General features: G+C 35.2%; 1 protein-coding gene across 1 annotated transcript in view; it reads right to left on the minus strand.

Annotated features, from left to right (window-relative positions):
- The window catches only part of LOC117564485 (uncharacterized), a 64294-nt gene that overhangs the window by 28963 nt on the left and 10553 nt on the right, over positions 1–24778 (minus strand). Inside the window, exon 2 of the mRNA XM_034243290.2 lies at positions 13513–13968. Coding sequence (XP_034099181.2) covers positions 13513–13711 — 199 coding nt within the window. The 5' untranslated portion in view covers positions 13712–13968. The remainder of the gene's footprint in view (positions 1–13512; positions 13969–24778) is intronic.

The raw sequence follows: 24778 nt of genomic DNA on the forward strand, positions 1-24778 counted from the left end.
TGCTGCTGCTGCTGCTGCTGATACTCATAGAACATATAAATTAATGAATTCGATGCTTATCAATAGCACAGAGCAACAACAACAATAAGAAAGGCAACTACAACACGACGGAAACAACAACAATCTGTGTCCATCTATTAGTTCGTTAGCTTTGTTTTTCGGCTTGTCGTGTGATTATGTTGAAGTGACTGACTTAAGATTGGTGCATAGACCACTCACACACACACACACATACACATATGTTGTTGCTTTTGTTGTGCGTGACTTGTATCTATCTTAAAGTCAACAACAAGCGGCTTGCTACTTTATTTCCTCTTCCTCTGCTTTTCTCCTACTGTCTCTTGCTGGCTCTCCTCATTTATTATAGCACATTCATTTGATAAAACTCTCTTGCTTTCTCTCTCTTTCTCTGTTTGTGTCTCTCTTTCGGTCCTTCAATCATGCTTTTGTATTTATACCCGCTACCCACAGGGTAGAAGGGTATTATAACTTTCCGCTCGCAGAAAATGTATGTAACAGGCAAAAAGAGGCATTTTCGACTCTATAAAGTATGTATATTCTTGATCAGCGTCAACAGTCGAGACGATCTACCCCTGTCTTCTTTCCAAATATGAACTCCTAGATCTCAGAGAATATCTTTTAAATTAATAATCTTTTTATCGCGCTCACATCGAAACAATTCGAAAAACTTGCGTAATTTTGAAGCTAGATCAACAACAAACAACGACAGTATTTATGATTCCTATAATTTATTTCCGATCAGATAAAATTGGTGGAAGTTAATTAAGAAATGCTTTTGTGTGTAGCTGCTCTGGCTCACAATCTGGTATATTTTGTAGCCAATGGTATATTTTGAGTGTAGTACTATATTAATATACCAAGTACAGCTTCTGGTATATAGTTAGTACTTTTTGCATATTAATTTGTTATATAAACAATAATACCTCACTGTTTTGCTTCTATTTAAAATGGATAACGGGTATCTCTCAGTCGAGCACACTCGACCATAGCTCTCTTTCTTGTTTTGTATTGTGGCCACTGCGTTATCCCCCCAGGGACACATGGCTAGTGTTTTGTTTCGTTCTTTGAGGCGGATTTGTAATTTGTATTTGATAAGGGGCGCTTTAAGTGTTTCCTCGCATCGGTTTCTTGTCTGCGCGTGGCAAGCCATTCACTCTTTCTCCTTCTTCTCGATTTCTCCTTCTTTTCCCATTCACCTCTCATAAGCCTCGTGGCGGTCTCTAGGCTTTTGGTCTTCATTACAGCATTAGGCATATTGCCGTAAATCTGATTAGCAGACATCGTAGTAGAGAGGAGACCAGATACTTATCTCAGTACTTATGTTATGCATGTACTAGATGCTGCCTGGAGCATAGGTATTTTTAGTCCTTCGCAATCGCTGGCAACTCGTTATATTTAATAGATTTATGTGTCACTCGAAGGTGCAACAAATAAAGTTAATTAAATGAACTTGCTGTTTGAGATCAGTTGAACTTGAAAGGCGATTGAATTAATTACTTCAACTGCATTTTGGCTTATGTGTTTCACTAGTTTGTCTGCAACATTTCAACACGTTTGCCATAAAATCAAAGCAAACAAAAGCATATTTGCACATCGGGCAAAGTAATGCTGTTTGCGTTTATTGAAAAATACTTTTGGAGTCCAAAAATAGCTGCAGGTGTTTAGCAGTTTGTGCGTTTGGCATTGTCAAATTGTTTGTGATTTTCATTTGTTCATTTGTTCATTTGTGAATGCGGCATTAAAATCTATTTGCCATTGCAACCCATTCGATTGTGTGCTTGCAAATTGCATTGCATACTTTCAGGCGTCGATTGGCAAATTGTTTCTTGCTACAGCACAAAGAGATGGAGAGTATTGTGAGGAAGGGGAGGGAGGGGAGAGAGTGAAGGGGAGAAAAGAAGGTGTCACCAACTGCTGAAAAGAAAAAACTGGCATTCGAATGAAAATTCTTTGCTTTTGCCATTTTTCCAAACAGTCTGCTAATTTTCAAAGACATCAATTCGTAGAGTGCACAAAGTACGTGTGAGAATTTATTCCCCCCTCTATGTCCCCTTTCTCCACATTGTCGATACTCATATTCTGCTGCCTTCGCTCACGCTTCCATTTCCTTTCTTGCCCGGTTTATAGGAAAGTTTACGCTGATTTTGGCACGCATACATTTTGCATACTGATCAGCAATCAGCACAGCGAGGGTTGCTCGCTCTCTATCTGCGGAGGCTTTCAATTGGATGTTGGACAGGGCAGAGAGGAAGCTAGAAGGAGGGGAAGGTGAAGGGGAAGGGCAAGAGGCTGTGTTAAGGAGTGGGTGCAAATTAAAATTCCACTTTGGCGTTTGGGGAATTCAATTATTTTTCGCTTGCTTCATGGTCATGCGAGTTGACATTGACAGTTGACTTTTCTTCGACGCTCATGTTTTTCTTCTTGTTATTGTTGTTTTCGCAGCTCCCTTTTTATTGTTGTTGTGTGTTTGCTGCTGCGGTCAATAACTAGCATTTTAGCTTGAATGCGAATTGAACTCAAAAATGTAATGAACGAAGCACTTGGGAAAAAGAAAAATATATGCCAACAACAACAATATTCTGTGATACCCTGTAAGATCAGACTGTATAGATTATCTCTACTAAGTTGTTAAATGTACAAGATTCTGGTTATTGAAATACTGATTTATTCACCACAACTTGAACTAATATAGCCGCAACTAATTAATGAATTATATAACAATTATAAAATATTAATTGATTTACGTACTTATCTTTAAATCAATATTAGCTTTAGCTAATATACAAATGTTTAAATTGCAGTGAACTGTTAATAAGTTATTTCAGATTTTAATGAAGTTGTATCATTAAAATTAAATAAAATAATAACATATATAAAGTCTGTTTTAACTATTACCAAGAAGGAATTCAAATTTAAATTTTAATTAAAATATGCAATTGAAGTAGAAATATAAAATTCCAAAGTAAAAGTCCGACACTATTTTAATTACATTTTTCAAATTTCTTCCAAAACAATAAATATAAATATTTTTACTAGTTTTTTAATCAAATATGCAACTATAGTTTAATTTTAAATGTTGAAATCAGACATTAGAAACATGCCAACTACAATACATTTCTTAAATTTATTCTTACCACATTTCCTGTGAATTAAATTGCCAATGAATTTTTTTATACTTTTGTTCAGAATATTTTTGTCACTGCTTTTAGGGTATCTTAGAAGCGTGTCCGTCTGTCTGTCTTCGCATTTTCTTAGCAGATTTATTGCCTCGCGTGGCATCTGCCAATTGTCGCCCCTAAATGCAATCAGCGTGTTTATTGATTTGGAAAATTAAATATTTTTCTTTCGGCGCGTGCCAAAAGTCGCGGCCCATAAATTAACAACGTGATTTGTTGTTCCTACCCTCTCGCTCTCCGTCGCTCTCATTATGTTTTTCCTTGCCTTTTTTTGGTATTTCCGGCAATTAGCTACTGAATGTGTCAATTGTTGTTGCATGCCACTAAAAGCAAAAACCTGTTTGCCAAAACAAAAGACGCTTGCAAAATTGCGAGTGTGAAAAATGTATATAACTAACAGTTGCTTAACGGAAATGTATAAATTGCATTTTGCGGCGGAACTGCGCCCGCGGGAGAGCGAAAGCAAACGTGCGTTAATGCAACATGTGTGTGGCAAGTATGGAGCGGAGTGCAGAGACGGGGAGTGCGAAAGGCAGCATTCGAAAGATGAAGCGATGAGAATGTTGTGCTAAATTTCGTATAAGCACACACATGCAACGACACATCAGCTTACAAAAGGACCTCAAGAAAGCCAGGCACCTGATGCAGCTACTACGAGTGCCAGACACAGGCGACAAAGCACAGTGGTTCCGCCAGTATGGGAGTTGCGGCCAAAAATACTTCTAGTTGTTATATTGCTACGAAATTTTGCCCAAAATTCTATAAAATTATTTTGTATATATAGTAAAAAAATTGTCTAGATCGGAATACTATATCCTATAGCTCCCATACAACCTTAGTATGGCTTATATGCCGATAGTGCGCCAAAATACTTCCGGTAGAGTTACAGTGCTAAAATTTTATTATTAGCATCCAAGATATGTATAAGACTATTTAAATTACCTTTCTGCTTTCTTCTACTAAACTAATTACTTTTCGAGTTTTTTCTGCATTCGTGCCCTCTTCTGTGCACCAAAGATCAAAGATGTACATGCGTAAAAGCTCGTAGTTATAAGAAGCGCCAATAAAAAATGATAATATAAAAATAAGCGAAAAAAAGAATATGTAAAATTGTCCACAAACACAAAAAAACATCACAAAGGCAAATAAGGAGCAGCAGATTGCGTCGCAAATTTGACCTTGAAAACAGTAAGATAGCTTGAGTTTATTAATGAGTATATACACATCTGCCAAAATCTGCAGCTGAACTTAACATTTTTATTACCTGAAAACATTGGCAAATGCACTGATATCACTCATAATGGGGGAATCGGGGGGCAACATACCTAAAAATCTACTTAAACAGAGATAATGACGATCACAATTCACTGAAAATTAGTATTAATTAAAATTAAACAATAACAAATAATTAATAATTCAAATTAATTTCAGTAAAAGATCTTGTTAAAGTAAATATCTTCAACTTTAATACCATTTTTAAATATTTCAATTTGGTGAATTTTTGCGAACGTCCGACCACTTTGAACTTCACTTTTGTTTTGACAAAAAGCCCACTAAACGCAGTTGCAGCAGCAAAATTGAAGACGTGTTCACACTTTGCATTCTATTTTTAGAATGTCCCGTTGGATTTCCAGAAAAATCTAGTTTGCAATGAAGAAGCTTGGACATTTTAGTAACGATTTGTTTACTTTTCGTAAATTTTTGTTGTTATGACTTTTTTTATTTTTGGCCTGTGGGCGGAACCACTGTGCAAAGTTGTCAAAAGTGTTGTTATATTACGCAAAAAAACTAAATAGAAAAATTCAATCTAAGAATTTCTAATTTACCTAACTCTCATACTGTTATGTTTCTATGCTTACATTTTATATTTCAATATTATTATATTATAAAAGTCTCCCAATTGAGTATGATTTTATAGAACTATGAATAAATAAAGCTTCAAGTTCGTGCATAAATGTATTAATTTTTTTATAATATTGTAAATAATAATTAAAATATGTACATATTTCGTAGATTGTCTCAAGTAATTGTTTTATTGAAAAGTGAGCCCATATTTTTACAAAATTTGGTAAGCTAATAAAGCTTTCTTTTATATATTGAATATAAATTTATAGAACGAAGAATAAATCGATGTCTAATCCTTTCATCATTTTCACTGATTTATGGAAATAAAAAAGAATTTTAAATACAAATATATATCAAATAGTTATTTGTATATATTTTTATATATTGTTAACTCCGATTTATTTTTTCTTTTTTGGTATTTGAATTTATTCTCATTCTTATCTTACGAAAGTTCGAATATATTTTAAATATTTATTTTTCACTTACTTATTTTCGGTGTTCCAACTTATTCTTTATTTTCAACTTTTAAAAATATTTGTTAAACTTTTTGATATACTAGTTTTAGTAGATTTTTCAGACTTTGCATTGCTCAATGAACTATCACTTGTGTAATTCCTTTTGAGCTATAACTTAATGCTTTCTTTTTGTGAAATTTCTCTTTTAATGTTGGTTGTTAATCCATGTACACACACACATACACTGCCACACATACATACACACACACTCAGTCATAGACACCACAGAGCAGACCAAAAAATGAAAGTGTTAAGAGCATTTTTGCACTCATCTTGCACATTTTTCAGCGTCATCCTTTTACATCTTTTGGCGAAAAAATCACTTTACACTAATGCACCTTAAAATTTAAAGATGTCATAACATAAACATTTATCCCGGACGCCAATGGCGGCGACAGCAGCAAAGACAGCAGGATAGAGCGAAGGACTCCTCTGACAGCAAGGACTGCAAGGACTGCAAGGACAGGTGTGTTACCATATCCAATGTGCTTGGAGTTGTGGTTTCTGGTCAGAATCGCGTTGCACTTTCAGATATTGCACGATGAAACTTGAGAGGGATATTTAATCTGATGTGAAATTGGTTAATGCAAGCTCAAGCATATTGAGAGTTATAAGGCTTCAAAGAGAATTTCAAAATTGGAGCAAGTGTAACTAGAAAACATTTTACATGACTTCCATTATAATGCAAATATGTAATAAACTTTTGCCTAGAGTTTTCACTTGTAAAGTTTCTACTAAGCTTACAATGCTCTGAAAATTTAAACAGAATCAGTTGATTAACATAAAAGTTATGCTGCTATTATTTTACTGCCTTTGATTTAGGCAATAAATAAAGAGAAAGCAGCATAATTCTAAATTGAGCAAATTTATAGTTTCTCAAATAATTCCACGATGTAATTAAAAATAAATCTATTTGATAACACAAAAGAATTTCACATAATTGCCAATGAAAAACTCCCTCGCAATATAAATATATTGCAAATGATGTGCATATTTCTTAGGGGTATGCTGAAAAATGTTTGAGCATTTAATTAGCTACTTAAATACCCTCACCACTTGCACTTTGAGCTAATTGATTTTCCATGCCAATAATAAACACTTGTCTGCCACTTCCTGTGCTTCTAATGCTGCTGCTTCTGTTGCTGCTAAGACTGCTAAGGCAAGAAACAACACCCCAAAAAACAATGCATATAAATTTTCAAAAAATACAAAAATGTAATGAAAACACAGGCAAAGCCTGTAAATAGCCTAAGCAGCGTCTCAGATTGCCTCTGGAGAGCTGAGGGTGTTCAAATATTTAATTTATTTCAATTTCACTTTTAATTTAGGCACTAATCTAGGCAATTTGTACACTTACACGCCATTAAGCGAGACTGAGACCGCGTTATCCATATAAACATGCTAGCATAAGAACAGCAGCTAACACGTCGAAGTGTGAATACACTTCCAAGAGAAGAGAAGGCAATAGTCATTTGTTGTGGTACTAATTGTATAAGTTATATGTGTAGTTGATGTTAAATAGGTATTTTAGTATTTAAAAATACTGCATCAATCATTCGTTGATTTAATTTTTACAAAAATTTTTAAGCAGTAAAAAATTTGCTAAAACACGTGCTATTTTCATTAGTTATAATATTAATTGTAGGAGTTATTTGTATACTTGTTAAATTAATATTTTAGTATTAAAAAATACTGAGCCATTACAGTTATGGTTGAATATATTTCAAAAACTTGTTAGTTGTGGTATTAGTCTCATAAGTTATAAGTTTATAGGTAATAGTATAATAAAAGTAGGTAATAGTATTTCTTAGTATATTAAAATACTAAATCAATAGAACTTTTGTTGATTTCATTTTAACTTTTACACAGTAAAAGATTTGCTACAACTTAAGCAAAACTTTATTTTGTCTCCAATACTTATTCAACCATAATTTGCAACTAAAAATAGCATTCTTTCTTGGCGTTACTTAAGTATACGAAAAAGAAAACACAATCCCCCTTAAGTGGTAAATGCCAACGCTTCGCTTCATCACCCTCAATGCGGATGAGGATGTGGAAGTGGATGTGAATGTGAGCAGGCTTTGCTGTACCGTAAAAAAATGCTCAGAGAATATTTATTTGTTTTCATTTATTTTCAATAATTTCAAATTTCCATTACATTAGTTTCGTTTTCTCACTGCCATCGTTTGTCTTCCCTCTTGCCTCCCCCGCTTATGATGTGTTTTATGCGTGCGCACGGAAAACAAACAAATTCGACGAATTTTTGGTCGCACAGCCTTCTCTCGTCGTCTCGCCGTTTTGCCCCGGCAGAAACGCTTGCCTTGATTACTAAACTAAATTTTGTGCTCCCTCCTCGACACTAATATATAAAATAAGCGCCATCACTCTGAAACCTTGGTGCTCTCCCCGCTCCTGTTGTTGTGAGTCGTTCTGCTGACCCCAAGAAATACAGCTTTTTTCGCTGGCCGAAAAACTTTTCTCATTTCTACTCCAACAAACATCAATACAAACAGCGACCGCTGGCAACTTGAAACATATTCCAGGAATATTTTCTTTTCGTCTTCAGTTACTTCATCTTTTTTTCTTTTTTTTTTGTAGTTGCTCTTGTTGTTTTTCTTGTTGTTGGGGGTATTTTGTCGGGTTCTTGCCGACATACAGAAACCCAAGTGACATTTGGCACTTGCCCTCAACTGAACTGAACTGAGCAAACGCGAACAAATTTACACATTTTTCGGGTTGTATTTTCATACCCTGTAAAGCAACTGAAGCGAGTTGATGCTTCTTAAAGCTTAAAAATCTCGCATAAATATATTACTTTTGGAATAGGAATTTATAAATTATATGCATAATTCCGAGATTGCCATATCTGATTGTTGTGTTGAAAAGTGTGCCCATATTTGAATAAAAGTTGGTATTTATTAGCTCTTTTTATACTAATTGAATGAAATGGTATCATGTCATTACTTATGCATCCTAAAAGTTTTCTGATTAAAATTATTACTGATCCTTTGTGAAAAATAATTTTAATTTTCAAATTCAAATTATATTTTAAGCTCTTCAAATTCAGCTCAATTTATTTTATTATTATAGCTAACTTCTATAAATTCTTTCACCTCTAAATTGCAATTTACAGCGTATCCTTTTAGACGCTCAATACCAATACTTTCACAGCATTTTTCGCTGCTGGTTTCTTTTTCAAATTTGTTTTTCGCTTTCTTCATTTTCTAGCTTTTGTCATACAACTTCCGTTTCCTGTTCATTTGTTCACATTTGGCATGTCAGTTGAGAAGTTTCGCTGTTCTGTTCATTTTCTTTTTTTGCTTTTTTTAATAAAACTGTCAACATTTGATGTAGATTAAGAAATTATGGTCTACCAAAAGTTTTCCTTCAGCAAAGTGAGGGAAGAGTATTATATTGCTACCTAATCAATGATTGGGGAAAGAAAAATATATTTTTGAATTATTGCTAAATTTATGGAAATTGTTCTCGAGTATTTTGGGTAAGTTTTGTTTATAACTAAATTACATTTACTTCTTTCTAAGTAGTTGTTAAAAGTAGAGAGTGCACTTTAAGTGTTGGTTGTGCAAAAGTTGTGCTATTTGAATTAGGCAGCTGGATCTTTTGTTTAACAAGTTTTAACAGCATTTTATTCATATCGCTTTGAGTTGTGGACTTATAAAGCCATTTGGTGGCATGCAATGAAGTTTTCTGCCCAGTTGTAATGTTTATGTATATTATTCATGTATGTGTGTTTGTATCTGAGTGCTGGCTTTTTATTAACGAATACATATGCATGAGATCATAAAGTTTACATGTACGTAGGTGTGTGTGTGTGTGTGTGAGTGAGTGTTTGTGTGTGTAGTGCATTTGTCATAAATGTAAAAAAACGCAAGAAATAATACCCAAAAACTGAGTTGGAGAGCAGACAGGGACACACACAGTTGCATAATGGCAAACATGAGTGTGTGTGTGTGTGTGTGTGAAGGGAGTTCGTTGCATGCTCTCAACTGCGCATCTCTCTCTCTTTCTCGCTCTCTTGCTATCCCTCTCAGGCATACAACGCACTCAGTCGTCGTCAACGGTAATGAATGCATCCGGCATGCATTGAAAACTTGACTCATATTTCATAACCAAACTACAAAAAAAACAGAAAAAATAAAACTCAAAAAACAAGAAATAAAACAAGAACATGCCAAACAATAACAACAACAAAAATAACAAGTGCAGCGAGTACGTTGACCATCTTGTTCCTGTTTGTTGTTGTTGTCATTAAAACCAACAACATCGAGGGAACAAACGAAAAAAAAAAATAGACAACAATAAATGGGAGTGACTGTGGGATTTGAGATGATTTTAAGCCACTTTTTCACTTGTTTTTGCTCTTTCATTATGATATATTTTATAAGCCCACACCACGAGAAAACTTCTTTTCATTTCGTATTTTCAAATTTATCCTTTTTTTCTGTGCAAATTTAATGCGAATTTCACAAGCATTTTTTACCTTGATTCCCATTCAAATAGTATTTTAAGTGGAGCTCAGCTTAACGCGAACTGTCATCGTTAGGCTTCTTAAAACTGATACATTCAAATTATAGGATTATAGAAAAGTTCACAATATCATAATAATTTCGAATTTTGCGATAATTAAATGGGTTGTGAGTGAACAAAGTGGAAATGGTTTATAGCATTGTTTATTTCAAAATTTATGAATTTATATTTGTCAAATTTTTGCATTTATTATGCATATATGTATATATATTTAAATGGTTTCATAAATTAGCATACATATTTAAAATGACCATCAATAAAAGTAAATTAAATTTTGGTAATTAAACAGTGCATTAAACCACATTTTCGTTAGTTTGCTGAAATGATTAATTGAATTAGGAAAAAACAAATGTTGTAAAACATTTTCATAAATCACACATATTTCTCCACATTCGCTTTTTAAATAATCTATAGATTGAATAGATAGATAAAGTTTATATTTCAGCGTGAATGAATTATACATTATGCATAAGTAATTGCTTAGTAAAAACGTATTTCTGATCAGTATATCATATTAAAAAGACAAAAAGGAAAAATAAGTATTGCAATAAATATTTGAAGCAGTTTATGGAAATCTTAAACATTTCTCTTAATAACATTTATTTTATTTGCATCATCTTATCAAATAAGCATTTGATATTAAATGGAAACAATAGAAAAGTAAGTATTGCATTAAATATTTAAAATAGTTAGTAGCGCCTTGAGAAATCCCAAACAACAAGTGCTTCATAAGAAGCCCAAGTTATATGGATGTAGTATGTGGAAAGATTGCCTCGTTTCCATTTGTCTTAGCTTCTGCCTTGTTAAACTCATTCGCAATGCAGTTCAAGCTGACTACCTCGACTCGCATGTAGGTGTTTTGGGCTTTCAAGAGATGCGCTCATTGAAATGTTGGTAGCTCCATTTGGGGCTGGGTAACGAGACAAGGCTCTGACATCAGCCGCACACACATGCCGACAATGGAGAATGACTTGTCAGAACACCAGAGGTGGGGTGGAGAGTGGTGTGGGGGAAAAGTGCAAGTGCTCGTCAGCTACGCCAAGTTGGAATGTCAAAACAGTAAACGGCAAATGTCTAGCTAGACAAGAGAGGCAGAGCCAACTTCCTCTCTATCTCTGTCGCTCTTCCTGCAGGGGAATTGCCAGAGAGAAGGACACGAAAAAAGTGCAGCTGCAAAGTGCAAGTTCGTGTGATATGCAAAGTGAGGCAGAGTTGGTGACGTGTAAGTGCTGAGCAGTAGAAGAGATTCCAAAGGGGAAAGCTGGCTGAGGCATAGTCTTAGGTGCTGGCTAAACAAAGCTCTGCACAACAGTGCGTATGTGCAATGTGCGAGCTGGAGCCAATTTTAAGCATTGTTTTTGCCGACTGCTGCTGCTGCTGCTGCTGTTGCTGCTGCTTGTTGCATGTTGCCCGTTGAAAGCAGTTCAGTGAGGCACTGCGATAAAAACTGACAAAAGAAGCCGAAATTGTTGAACTCGTAACCCTTTGTTTGAACTGACTGAATTGGGGCTCATTCTTGTTTGTGTTTAGCCTGAATTAGAAACTATCGATTGCCAGCTGCCAAAGCCCAAATCTATCTGCGAGTCGACATCAATACACTTGTATCTATAGAAAATGTTGAGAAGTGGAACGAGCTAAATGAAGATGGGGGAAAAAAGTTACCCCTCCAATAGCGCGAGCATTGGGTAATTGCAAGAAAATCTCATTTAATCCCAACAAATGCGACTTTATCACGCAAAAAATTATGAAATATTCTCTAGGCAGCAATTGCTTTCATCGCTTGCTTCAGCTGCTGTTGCTGCTTCAGCTTCAGCTTTTGCTTTTGTTGCTGTTTACACTTCTCGCACGCTCTGCTCGCTCTGTCTTTATTTTTCCGCGTGCCTTTTGGCATTTTCCATAGCGGTTCACCAAAAACAAAATATCTACAGCAACAAAGTCGAGCACAACAACAACAACAACAAGAACAGCAGCAACAAAATAAAATAAAATACTTGGCCAAGCAAATGGCAATGGCAGTGGATGGATATTAAGTATCATAGTTTCTTTTGCAACATCATCATTTTGGTTATTCGAGTGCTATAAGAAAAGCAATGAGCTGCTGTTTTGGTTATTATGGCGAGGGTTGCCAGAATAGTTGTGCTGATTGTAGCAAGTGCAAGTGTAAAACACAAAAACAGCTTTAAACGTTGTTAAGCTTTTTATTGTATTGTATTGTAAATATGTATTTATTCGTTTTATTCTAATAAAGTTTTACTAAAATATCACAGATAATAAAGCTATAAAATAATTTGAAAGTTACTTTCACTCATCCCCAAATAAATGTTCCGTTGTCTTCATTACTACTTTATTTCTCGAAAGATAATTTATAATGCATAAAATAAAATGTATATAAAAACTTGAAAGAAACTCTGCCACAACTAACAGATATATTAAATTTAATATAGATTAACATTTATAACATAAATATTCCTAGCGTTTGAAATGAATTAAATAATTATATAATGCTTATAAACATATAATATTTCCTTTTTATATTTCCTTGATTTTCTCCTCTAATTTAATTACTATAATTCCTTCTATCAGTTGCACTTGTTTACAAACAAATTAGTAGACTCCTTCATACTAAATAGTGAAATCAACACTGATTAATTTTTTGACAATTAGTAGCAATTAAAATGATTCTAAGCCACCCTCGCTGAAATGATTTCAATGCAAGCCCGTGGCATCAATTTATCCCCCTCTCCACCCCGAACGCTTGTGGCGCCTCCCTCATCGTTTTATGCAGATGAATGCGCGCATTTATGAAAAATTTTGTTGTCATCGCAGTGTTTGGTTCTTGTTGTTGTGTGATAGTGTTTTTATTGCTGTTGCTTTTGTTGTACTGAGTGTGCTACCAGTGCTACTGATGAGAAATAATGTTTGCGGAAAAATAAGATTTGTTTATTTTACGAACGATTGATTTTACCCGCCCCATTCTCGACCCCCCCACTTGGGACTGTTAACATGCCCCGAACCGCCTGCCCTTCCTCCTTCATTTCCTTCCTGCCACTTCCCCCTTGATTCCTCTCCGCGGTCTGCATGTTGTGCTGTCAGTTGTCCGCGCTTCATTTTGTGCAGCTTAAAAATTAATTATCGCCGGCTCTTCGGGCTGTCAGTTTTGTGTCATTTGTTTTTGGGCTTTACAACTTTTGTAAATATTTCGTCAAAGTTTTTGCTCGCTGTGCTCGCATCATTAAATTCCCCGGACTTTGGACAAATCTTTGCCAGAATTAGCTACGATTTTAGAATGCTTACAATATTGTATTTTTTTTGTCATTTTCCATTTTCGTTATTCGTTTTTGTCTTGTTTTTTTTTTTCATACTTTTGATTTGATTTGTATTGTGAGTTACGTTAGGAATTCACTTACCCGGCACTAGCATGAGTAGCAACAGCATGGCCAGCCAACAGATATTTCTACTGCTGCCACGCCCCCGTTGCTGTCCAAGAGACGACATTGTGTTCCTCTCCTTCCTCTCTCTCTGCGTTCGAGTTGTGCTCAAGATTTGCATGCGAGTAACTGCTTCAGACTCGCTTTGATGCCAGCTCTTATGCGGGAATAACGACATGAAGACTTTATGTATATATAAACCTATTTTTTATATTTCTTTCGTTTTTTTTTTTTGGTTGTTTTAATATCTTTTAGTTGTTTCGTCTGCTTCGTTTTGTCTGATTGTGCTCGTTGTCTGTGTGCTGCAGCCACTTCCTTTGGGCGGTCGCCTTATAAATATATATTGCCCAATAAATGTCAATTGTATTTAGACCACTTTTGCTGCTGGACGACGTCTGGCTTTTGTTTTTTTTCTTCGTTGAGCCTGCGTCTCAGCTGTAATTACAATAAATATAAAATGGTAACTTTAATAAAGAATCAAGTAAAAGTTCGGCATGAATTTGATGCGCTGCAAAGTATGCTATACAATTTTCATTCTCTTTATTTGCAGATAAAACTTGAAGGCGGTGTAAATAAAACTGTTAAATCAGGTTAGTAACTACATAAATGTATATTTTTATATTGCACTACAGAAAACGTATAAAACAGACAGAAGGAGGCATTTATTGATCAGCACGAAAGACTGAGACGAGATGGCAATGTTTCTCTGTCAGTATAAAACATTGGAACTTAGAGACTGCAATAGATAAAGCTTTAAGTTTCTATGACATCACTTGTTATTGTTGCACGCAGATCAAGTTTGATTTACATTTACTTTGAAAATTGAAAAAAATTGAAAAGGAATTTTGACGCCAGAGTTGTATTGGTACTGCATACAATAATAACTACTGTAATTATTATTCCTAAACATTTCGTTGTTAATTAAGTAGATATTTTAAAGGCAAAACTGGCTGCCCTATGGTATATGTCGAATGTTGTAGAATATGAGTATATTTTCAGTATTATTTTGGTATATTAATTTGGTGTTTTTTTTTAGAATAATACAGCAATGTTTTGGTTTTATTGATAATTGGAAGCCGTTCACTAATTGTCGAGCATACTCGACTGTGGATTTCTTACTTGCTTGTATTTAGTATTTATTTCACTATTTATAAATAAACAAATTGAATAATAATTTTGTTGTTCGACGTGTTTCGATTGCTAAGTGATTTTGTTTTTGTATTTTTCTTATACAAAATACACTTAATGGTCAGCTTCGCTTCCATGCTCGCTTCACTCGCTCTATATTTGTTTTGGAGGGGAACTAACGTCCGTGCAAACACTGCGATTAATGCAATTAACGCAGCACTTTAATTAAAAATCACTCCAAAGGCAAATGCACACACATGTCTCTACTTCTTCTCCCTTACCTCTCTTTCACTCTCCGTTGCTCATTGTAATACATTCCAGCTCTCCCCCCTTCGCCTTCGCCTTCAATTGCAATTCGATTCCATTTCAACACTAATCCGCGTGTGTTGCAGCAAATGAAAAAATAATAGTATTAACAGGCAACAAAGTAGACAAAAAAGATAACAGCAGTCGGAATAAAACAAAACGTAAAAAGAAAAGGAACCAAGCGAGTACAACAAAAGCTGGGAGAACGGCATTAAATGGGTATCCCTTTGGCTGGCATTTAATTGAAATTACGCATATCTGACTGACACCCACATAAGCGGGAAGCGGAAGTGGGCCATTTTGTCTGTCTTCATTTACGATTGCCCCGCTTTCCCCACTTGCCCCGCTTCTGCTGTCTTCGGACCATTTCCTAATTGTCTTTCGCGTTGCGCCAAAAAACTTCAATTCACACTTTAATTATTTTGCCAGTCCTTACACATTTAAATAAAATCCACACACACTGTCTCACATGTGTTACACACTCTTGCAACTTGTTTTCGTCGTTAAAAGTTTTTCGGAACGCTTTTGGCAATATCATTTTCATTCCCCAATTCCAATTTTCCATTCGCTTTGCTACTTTTAGCGCTCTGTTACAACAAAACGTGACACACACACACACATGTCAACTTCTCTTCCCTCTCACCCTCTTCACTATTTCTGTCCCTTTCTCTACTCGTTCCGCTTCTTAAATTTGTATTTGTTATTGTTTCTCTTTGGGTTTTTATGCATTTAAATTCGTTTTTCTTTCTTTTAATTTCTGTTGCTTTTTTGCCGGCCCGCAAAATGTTGCAAAAAATGCTGCCAAGTTTCGCATTAAAAATGCTGCCAATGCAAAAGAGAAAGAGAAAGAGAGAGAGAGAGAGAGAGAGAGTGAGACGGCAGCTATACGGCCATTTCATTCGCAATTTAAGGTAATGAGCACATACAAAGTGCAATTAAAAGCTTGTTGCCAAAAATGCAATTTTGCGTATACATTTCACAGACCCTCACTGCAATCAGGGTTCACCTGCTTTCCTATAAAGTCTGCTATAAAATAATTTTGAAAAAAAAAACAAAAAATTTTTTATGTTGCAAAATGATCAATTTGCAATTTTGTTGTATTATCGTATTTAATCCCGTTTAATGCAAAGTTAATTTGTAAGCGTATTGAAACGTGGCCTAAAATAAGTGGGGCTTTCTTTTTGGGTTCTTATTACGCTGTATGCATACGCGTAATTATTTTTGCTGGCTTTGCTTTACGCTTGTTTTCTTTTGTGCTCGAAAAGTGAAAAAGTATGATCAGCTTAAAAGTATGCAATATTTTGTTCTCCAATTACAAATTTGTATAGCATAATTGCAGGCTTGCTTACATAAATTAAAAACGTCAACAGAAAATTTTACTTATTTGACTGTTGTAATTCTCAAGTGGTTCTAGAATTTTTTGATAAGGAACCGTCAGCAGGCAGAGAGCGCCAGGAAATTAATATTGTTATAGTAAATATACAATATGTGTCCGGTTTTTTAGGAGCCTTTAGCCTCTGGGAAGCTTCTACTTGTATTGTGACTTTTGGGCTTGTCATTCGATAATGAGCGGAGTGATCTCCTGTATCTGTCTGTAGGCTTTGGACGCGCTTTTTTGTAGTCTAGTGTTAGGTTTGCTTAGAGCCTCTCTCTGACATGGACGATGGATCATTAGCTGGGGCCCCCAGCTGTGCGGTTTATGAAAGACTTGTGCGTCGACATCGGAGCTTCAAAATTAATTAATTTTTTTAAACAATTAATAATGCAACTTCGTAAAAGGTATGAATAAACTGCTCTTGATTTAGTATACTATATGTATATTATTTTTTTTCCTTTTTTATTTTAGATTGCCGGATAATTTTGAGGTGTTAAAAACTGATTTTATTAAAATATTTGAGTATTTTAATATATCGAATATAGATGAAATAAAATCCCGAATTGATTTGATTAAATGGGAAAATATTCATGATACGGTCAAATTTTGGGCAGAGGCACTGGATTATGAGGATGCTGGAGGGAATAAATCATTTGAGTCCCTTGCCTTATACAAATGCTTTCCTTACCCTGCACACTGGATCCGCCAAAAATCAAAAGTGATGAATTGAATTATTTAACATGAATTTTGAAATTGAAGCTATTTACCTTAAATCGAGATACTTGTATTAATAGTCAAAGATTTTTCGTAAAAATTATTTGATCGAATATCCCTTTTTTGTGTATTTTGTGGAAGTCTATTTTATGTTTAATTAAAGTTTTAGTTGTGTTCCAAGAAAATCCAGAACTTGGTTGGCTGCCCCAATAGGGCACTTGAGTTGCTAAAGAATGCAAACTGCAACAACATTCTGTGTTTCTGCTGACTTGCATTTAGCACACAATGTCACAATGCTGACTAGGCGGGATAGCGATCACGCCACAACTCAGACTGCCCAAGCTCAGCGTTATATTATATATCGACTCTGTTAGAACTAAGCATTTCACTTCTGTAAAGAATACGAGAAAAAGTCCAACCAAATTATGGCCAAAGTCGACGGCGCATGCATTTAACGAGCCTCCAAGATGAACTAAAGGAAGGATTACAACAACGAAAGGAGTGGAGAAAAAGATTGGAATAGAGAAAGAGAGAGAGAGAGAGAGGAGAGAGAGAGAGATCAAGAATAATATGAAGGGATTGAACCAACATGAAGAGAGCGCTTGAACAAAAGTCTTAAGTGAAAGTTAAAAGAAGCATTCAAGTAAAGTGTTAAAAGTAAGTGAGATAAGTTCGACTGAGAATCATATAAAGAAATAGTAAGGTAAACGTCAGATAAAGATTGTGGCATCAGAAGTTGAATAAGTTAACACAAGCTACATTAAATCAAGCGTTGAATTGGTGTCAGAATGTTGAAAGTTTCAAATGGAAACAAAACAGAAAAGAAAACTTAAAGGTAACAAGAAAGAAAAGAGTTGAGAACTCCAGCCAATTGACTAATTGATCTTTAAGTGAATGCATCTGTTATATAACTTAATGAAAAGCACCTCAGAGCTTGCGAATTGCAATGAATCATAAGTTACATAAAGCATGACAAATTGTCTCAGCTGTGGGAGCATTGCTAACACAGCTTTACTCTTTGCATCACTGTGCAACACTGCGTATGCGTAATCTATGTTAAACTCGCCTGCATGACGCTTCTTTTGGGTTTTGCTTGCAACGAAAACAGACAACAGAAACCAGTTGGAATGTATCTGTGCACTTCCGCAGCAATCTAGGCAAACACAGTTGACAAACAACAAACAGCAACAACTAACAGCCTTCAGTATTTTCTTTATTTGTGTGTATAAATAACAAAAAAGAGGAAAAGCACTCGCCATGCCATATCGAATGCACGACGCCATCAAAGTCGCAGTTGTGCACGAAGCTCAAAGATACTTTTTGTATCTTTATATCTACTGCTGTTGCTGCTGCTGATGCAGTTCATTGACTTGCCAGTTGTCTGCGTGTTGTTGTTGTTGTTCTCTGCTCTTGTTTGCTGCTGGATGCTACGGCTCACTTATTTCATTTCCCAGCGCCTTGTGGTCCATCAATTGTGTGCATATTTTATTTAAACGATTTCTCTCTCAGCGTATGACATGAGTTTTCCTTTTCTACTCTTGTTTTCTTTTTCCATTTGATTTTTTTGTTTGCTCGTTGTGTTTTTCTTTCTCCTTGTGCTGATTTGCTTGCCTGAGTTTATGGGTCAAGCGTTCGGGTCTCAGCACTTGTGCATCTCTACTGAAATGTTTTTGATGTTGTTTCTATGTTCGGAGCGTGTGTCCATTGGGATGACACCACACAACCGCCAACAGCAATTACATGTGTGTGTGCACACACAACACACGAGTGTCCCGGGTGTTTCCTACGCTTGTTCAACCATTTTGTGTGTGCAAAGATTTGCATTATTTTTGCAGTTGTTGTGAGAGCTTCCGCAAATCAATAAAACATCAATAAATATTAATCGCTTGCAATTGGTTTGCATTTTTTAGGTTGCATTTAGGTAGTTGCTTACTGTTAATGAAAACTAAATGAAAATAGTTGAAAGAGTACAAGTAAACCCTGACAAGTCTGGAATAGAAAAGCTGAGATCACTGTGATCCTTTCTTTTAGGAGTTTGCGAGAGGGAATTTCTCGTGGTTATAATTTAAAGTGCATTTACTCCTATATTTATATTTTTGTCTTATTATAAGTAATGTGAAGCATCTGATTTTAAATTGTCAAAGACAGATTAAGATTTTGTACTATATATAATATCATAGTCTATTATTTTATTAGCAAAAGATAGTAAAAAGTAAATAACAACATAACAAAGAAAGAAGTTTAAGGAATTAATAAGTACGAGTCATAAATTCTAATGGCGAGTGTCTAATAATAATTACAAGATCCCTGGTAGATATTTTGTTCTCTATGGTAACTATATATATATCCTATATCCTAACATTTAAAAGACTTGTGTATAAATTGGAGACTGTCGAGTTAATATGAAGCTTCTGTTGATATTATGAAAATATGGATAAAAAAGAATTGCGGGTGATGATAAAGTACTGTTTTATGAAGGGAAAAAATACAGTTGAAGGATAATCTTGGCTTGATGACGATTAGTATATGCAGTATATATATACATATACATATATATATATATATATATATTTGGGATATTTCGGTATTTTAACTGTATAATTTTGGGTTTAAGCACCAAATGCAATAATCTTGATGAGATCCCTGGTGGAGTTTCACGTGGAGCAAATTACGGAATAATCTGGAAATGCAGTTAGGCTTTGCTGTCCTTGACCAAATTCTGAGGACAAGTGCAGTTGAAATACCAGACGATCATAAAATAGAGTAGTGGATTAACCACACACAGCACACAGAAAAGATCAGGTGATAGGACAGAAATTCTCTTAGTGTACACTCGAGTATATTGTGAATCCTAAGAGTAGAAGTGTTTAATGCTGATTGCTGTTGATCGAGGTGATAGAGGTGGAGACGTTTGAGAAGAGGATCTGGGAGTATAGCTATTTTCTACTGTGTTCTGAGTTAAAGAAATTAAATTTAAAAAAAATTCAAAAAATATTAGCTGCCAACGCCAGAATTTTAATATTTAAAAATACTTGGAATTTGGTTTTTGTTTGTGCCGTCAGTTTTTGAGCTAATTTTTGCGTGGTTTTTCTTATGCAGTTCGCCAGATTTTCCGGCAATTAATTGACGCTGCCCCGAAAAGTAGCTTTTCAGGTATAGTATTAGCATAAAAACAGAAGGATTACGAGCATGGGGGCGGTGGCTGCAATAGGAGCATAGTGTGCGGCTGATGTATTCTGTTGTTGTCCTGTCGTGGTTGCCAACCTTTCTTAGACCACAGAAACTCATTACGAGCTGTTCTCCGCTCTGCACTGCTCTCTGTCTCTTTCGCTTTCGACTATCTTTGTCTCTGTTTCTGTGTTTTTGCTATTTTGCAATTAAAACTTTCATTAAAGTAATTAAAATTGCAACAAAATCAACAAAAATACAATCAAAATCTGGCAAGGAGAGGGAAAGGGAGAGACAGGGACAGGGACTAACGTGGTTAGAGGTTCAGTTCGGGGCCTTGACAAATACACAAAAATGCAGTTAAAAATGTACGACAATGGCAGTGAAAGGGATGGCGATACAGACAGAGAGAGAGAGAGAGAGAGAGAGAGAGAGAGAGAGAGAGAGAGAGAGAGGAGAAAGAAGGAAGAGAAGTTTTGCGGTGGAGAGAGGAACAAAGACAAAAGTGTGACAAATATAAACAGGAGCGTAAATAAAATAGCAAAATGCAAATGTGGAGAGAGAGGAGTTGAGGGGATAATAAAATGTGGTAATTGTAAATAAGTGGAAAATGAGTGCGAGGGAAGCAAAGAGAAAGAGAGAGTCGGAGAGGGGGCTAAACAAAAATGTGGAAGTAACATTTTAAATTCAAATTAAACGACTGGCAAAGCCACAAAGGATTGACATGAAGTTAGTGCCACAGTAGCAGCAACAGCAGCAGTAGCAACAACAATTGCTGCACGAATTGTTAACTAAAGGTAACCACAGCTGTTGCAGTTGTTGATGTTGTTGCAGCAATTGCTGCAGTTGACAGTTGCAACGCATTGTAGCATCTGTGCAATTGTATTTGTATTTGTGTTTGACAGTTGTATTGTAACAAATAAATATTGAGAAAACAAAGCGAAAGAAATAACAAAAAAGCAAGTGGAAAAGTGTAGGTTGAAAAGGCAAGTGGTAAAGTGTTTGTTAATTGCGTAATTTTTAATTAATTTGTACATAATTTGTAAAACAAATACACTCTCACATGCACACACATACACACACACATGACTAAGGTCAATTTTGTAATTTCAGAAAATGGCAAAAATCGCTTTTGCCTATTTGACATTGTTATTATTTTTTTGCTTTGGGCGCTTTGGTCAAATTAGTTTATTGCATATTTTTGGCAGCTCTTTACTAAAAATATGAATTATTGCGGCAGCAATTTACATTTTAAATAAATATTGGCAAATTCTATTATAATATTTGTAATATCAAATGTGTCATTTACTGGTGTAGAAAAATGACAGCCATATAGAAACATTATAGAGGCATTTACATTAGTTTGCTTTGCATTGACACAATAGAGAAGTCATTTGCAGGCATTTGGTGTCACATTTTAAACATTTAGCTTTAAGCCTTTTAATTTAGGGGAATTTTAATACAATCCCAGTAAATTGCTAAAACATGATCATGATAATTTAATGCTTCAAAATCGACTTTAGTATTTAAACAATAGAGTTTTCTGAATGCTGCCATGTTCTTAAATCCTTTTATATATTTTGTACTCTATGATATATTTTGAATACAGATATACCAAATCTATGCTTTGGCATGTTTTAGTATTTTTGTGGTATGGTTGTAATACATTTTAATATTTATGCGGTATATTTTTAGTATGTCAAATCTGTATTAATAAGAAATATCTCATTACAAAAAAGCCTCACATTCGTCAGAGACAGAGACAGTGGTCTTTAGAAAATCTTTTGTTTCCATAGAAAAATGTGTGGATTGCAGAAACTGTGTTACAAAATCTTTAAAGAGAACTGCACCTAAAGGAAACAAATAAGAAAGTTTCCATCGAGTGTGGTATATTTCAGTATATTGATGTATATTTGCGACATATTTTAGTATTTATGCGGTTTATACTTGGTATATTTTAAGAATATGATATAATTGAAAATGGGTAGCTGGTAACTCACAGCTCGACTTTTAAATATTGTTGAATTTATTCTAACAAAGTCTACAACTTTTTTCTGCAGTTAGTCTAGCTTAAATTACTTGCACACTATCTGATTCATCTACGGATAATGCAATATTTTTGTTGCCCGAATTGAAAAGCCGAGTAGTCCACTTAGACGGTCTGAGGCTGCTCGCCTTTGAGTCAATGAATATAGTACTTGGATATAGACTCTGTAGTCTCAGGCAGAGTCGTAACATTTCAATGAGCCATATGACAATCTGTGAATGTCGCGCTGTTGTTTACGCTCAAGTACTTTGGATTCATATTTACATGAAAGCAAACTTGAAACTCAAACAGCTGAAAGATGCTGTATGTTATGTCGCTTGTAGTCTGCCACATGTGTCGTCCGTCTGTCTGTCTGTTAGGTTTTTTGCGGACAGACGGAAATAAAAGATTTCACAAAACATTGCACAGTCAATGTTCGCCTAGAAGTCGACGAGCAAACAACTTAGCCACGCCCACGCACACCTAAGGCGGCCCATCATGCCAATTTTTAAAGGCAACTTGATACGCCAGACAAATAAAGGGAAGCGAAAGAAACAGCAGCAGCAGAAGAGGCAGACGCTTTTTTTTCTTAAAGTCGAAAGCTGTAAAAAATGATAAACGCTTCAACTGATGACACATTCAGTTTCACACACGAACGACTTTCAATTTACATTTGATGTTTTATGTTTGCCAGCATTTACGAAGCGCAAACGGAAAACGCACAAAAAAAAGAAGTGAAGAAACACTCTCACACACACATATACAATATGTACATGTAAAAGAAAAAAATATCACTCATACGCACCCACGCACAGGAAAAACCCAAAAATACTGAAGCGAACCCTGTGAACTGAACTCTCTAACCAAGCAGAGAGCAGCTGCTCGAGTTGTCAAAGCGCGGCGGGGGAGGAGAGACGGAGAAGGAGAAGGAGACGACGTTGGTGCCAAGTAGACGACAACAACAAAGAGGAGGAGAACTAAGGAAAGGGCAGGGAAGGCTCTGCAAATAAACGAATAATATTTTTGTACTTCAAATAGAAGGGAAAATGCGAATGCCACAAGTAGAAAACGAACTTGCCTCGCATTGAACGCGCATAATTTTTTCCCAAGAAAGTGCCAAATCCAAGCGGCTAAATCACACACAACTCTCAGCATGAAAAAAAACCCAACTCAATAATTCGCTTGAGTTAATGTCTGGCCAGGATTTACTTAGTTTCTCAGCAAAAGGATTGCCTCGATGCCAAGATGTCGATGTCTGCATGCGTGTGTGTGTTGCCTTCAATTGAACGACAGTTTAGAGTGTGTGTGTGTGTGTGTGTGTGTCTGTGGAGTGAAGTGGGCGATGCTGTGACTAAAGGGATCTATTGTAACCCTGCTGAGCTCTAAACTCTTCCATTAGCTCAAGTATGGCTTGTGGATAGGAATTTCTCTACAACTTCTAAGATATGAGTGGCTGCGTCCTTTCGATAAGCCCAAATCATCCTTACGGTAAAGCATTGAGTATATATAGATAGATAAAGTACTTGTGGTTCCTTTTGATAGGTTTCTCTAGAACAATATCGAGTTAAGCCTTTTGTTAAGTTTTCAATTAAAGTGTATCTTAAGTGTACATTCTACTCTAGAGCATAATTAAGTTAATTGATTTGTAAGTCTTAGTTGTCGTTTGAATAGCAATAATGCTTTGAAAATCAGTAATTAATTTCTAAGTCTTAGTTGTCGATTGAATAGAAGTAATGCCTTATAAATTAGATATAAATTAATATTAAGAAGATTGAAAGAGATTATTAAAATAATTTGCAGATCATTTGACTCAATAGTCAAACAAGAATAGATTGATTGCTCAGATTTTCCAAGTTTATTAAAGCACGTATTTAGTTTGCATTCACTACAATCTTGTGAACTCATTTCTTAGTTGTAGTTTCGATTAAAGTAATAAATTAAATAGTTATTACGAGAAACTATAACAAAAAGAGACGATTTATGTCAATGGCCAATGTTGGTTTCTATCAACTAATAAAGACTTCTTCAGATTTTTTTTATATAATCTTTTAATTTAGGTAAGTATTTATTTTGCATTGTAGAGTAGAATTTAGTGATTTTTTTTCTTACTTGTATTTTCTTTTCAAATTAGATATAACTAGTGACTATTAGCGATCATTTCCTTAAATCATCTACAAAGAATTGCGTAAAAGTGAAAATGTATTTCACTTTGATTTCTATTATCCAAAATGCGAAGTATCTTTTTTTTGCCCGTGCCAAATCACATAAATATTCATATATGATATTCACAAGTGCTGTTTTGCAACTTTAGATTTATTTGCCCAGCAACATTTTGCAACTTACTTGACGCAGTATTTGGTGAGCTCAAACAACAAAGTTCTTAATAATTTCTGTGAGTAAATGCTCGAAAATTGGGTTCATAAAAGTGGCACGTGCCCAGTGCTCGGGTGTATATATGTATTCTTTTAGTTTTTTGGGACAACTTGCTTGTGTTATGTAAGATTCTGAGAGAGAGAGAGAGAGAGAGA

Source organism: Drosophila albomicans, chromosome 2L (assembly GCF_009650485.2).
Source record: "Drosophila albomicans strain 15112-1751.03 chromosome 2L, ASM965048v2, whole genome shotgun sequence".
Lineage (NCBI taxonomy): Eukaryota > Metazoa > Arthropoda > Insecta > Diptera > Drosophilidae > Drosophila > Drosophila albomicans.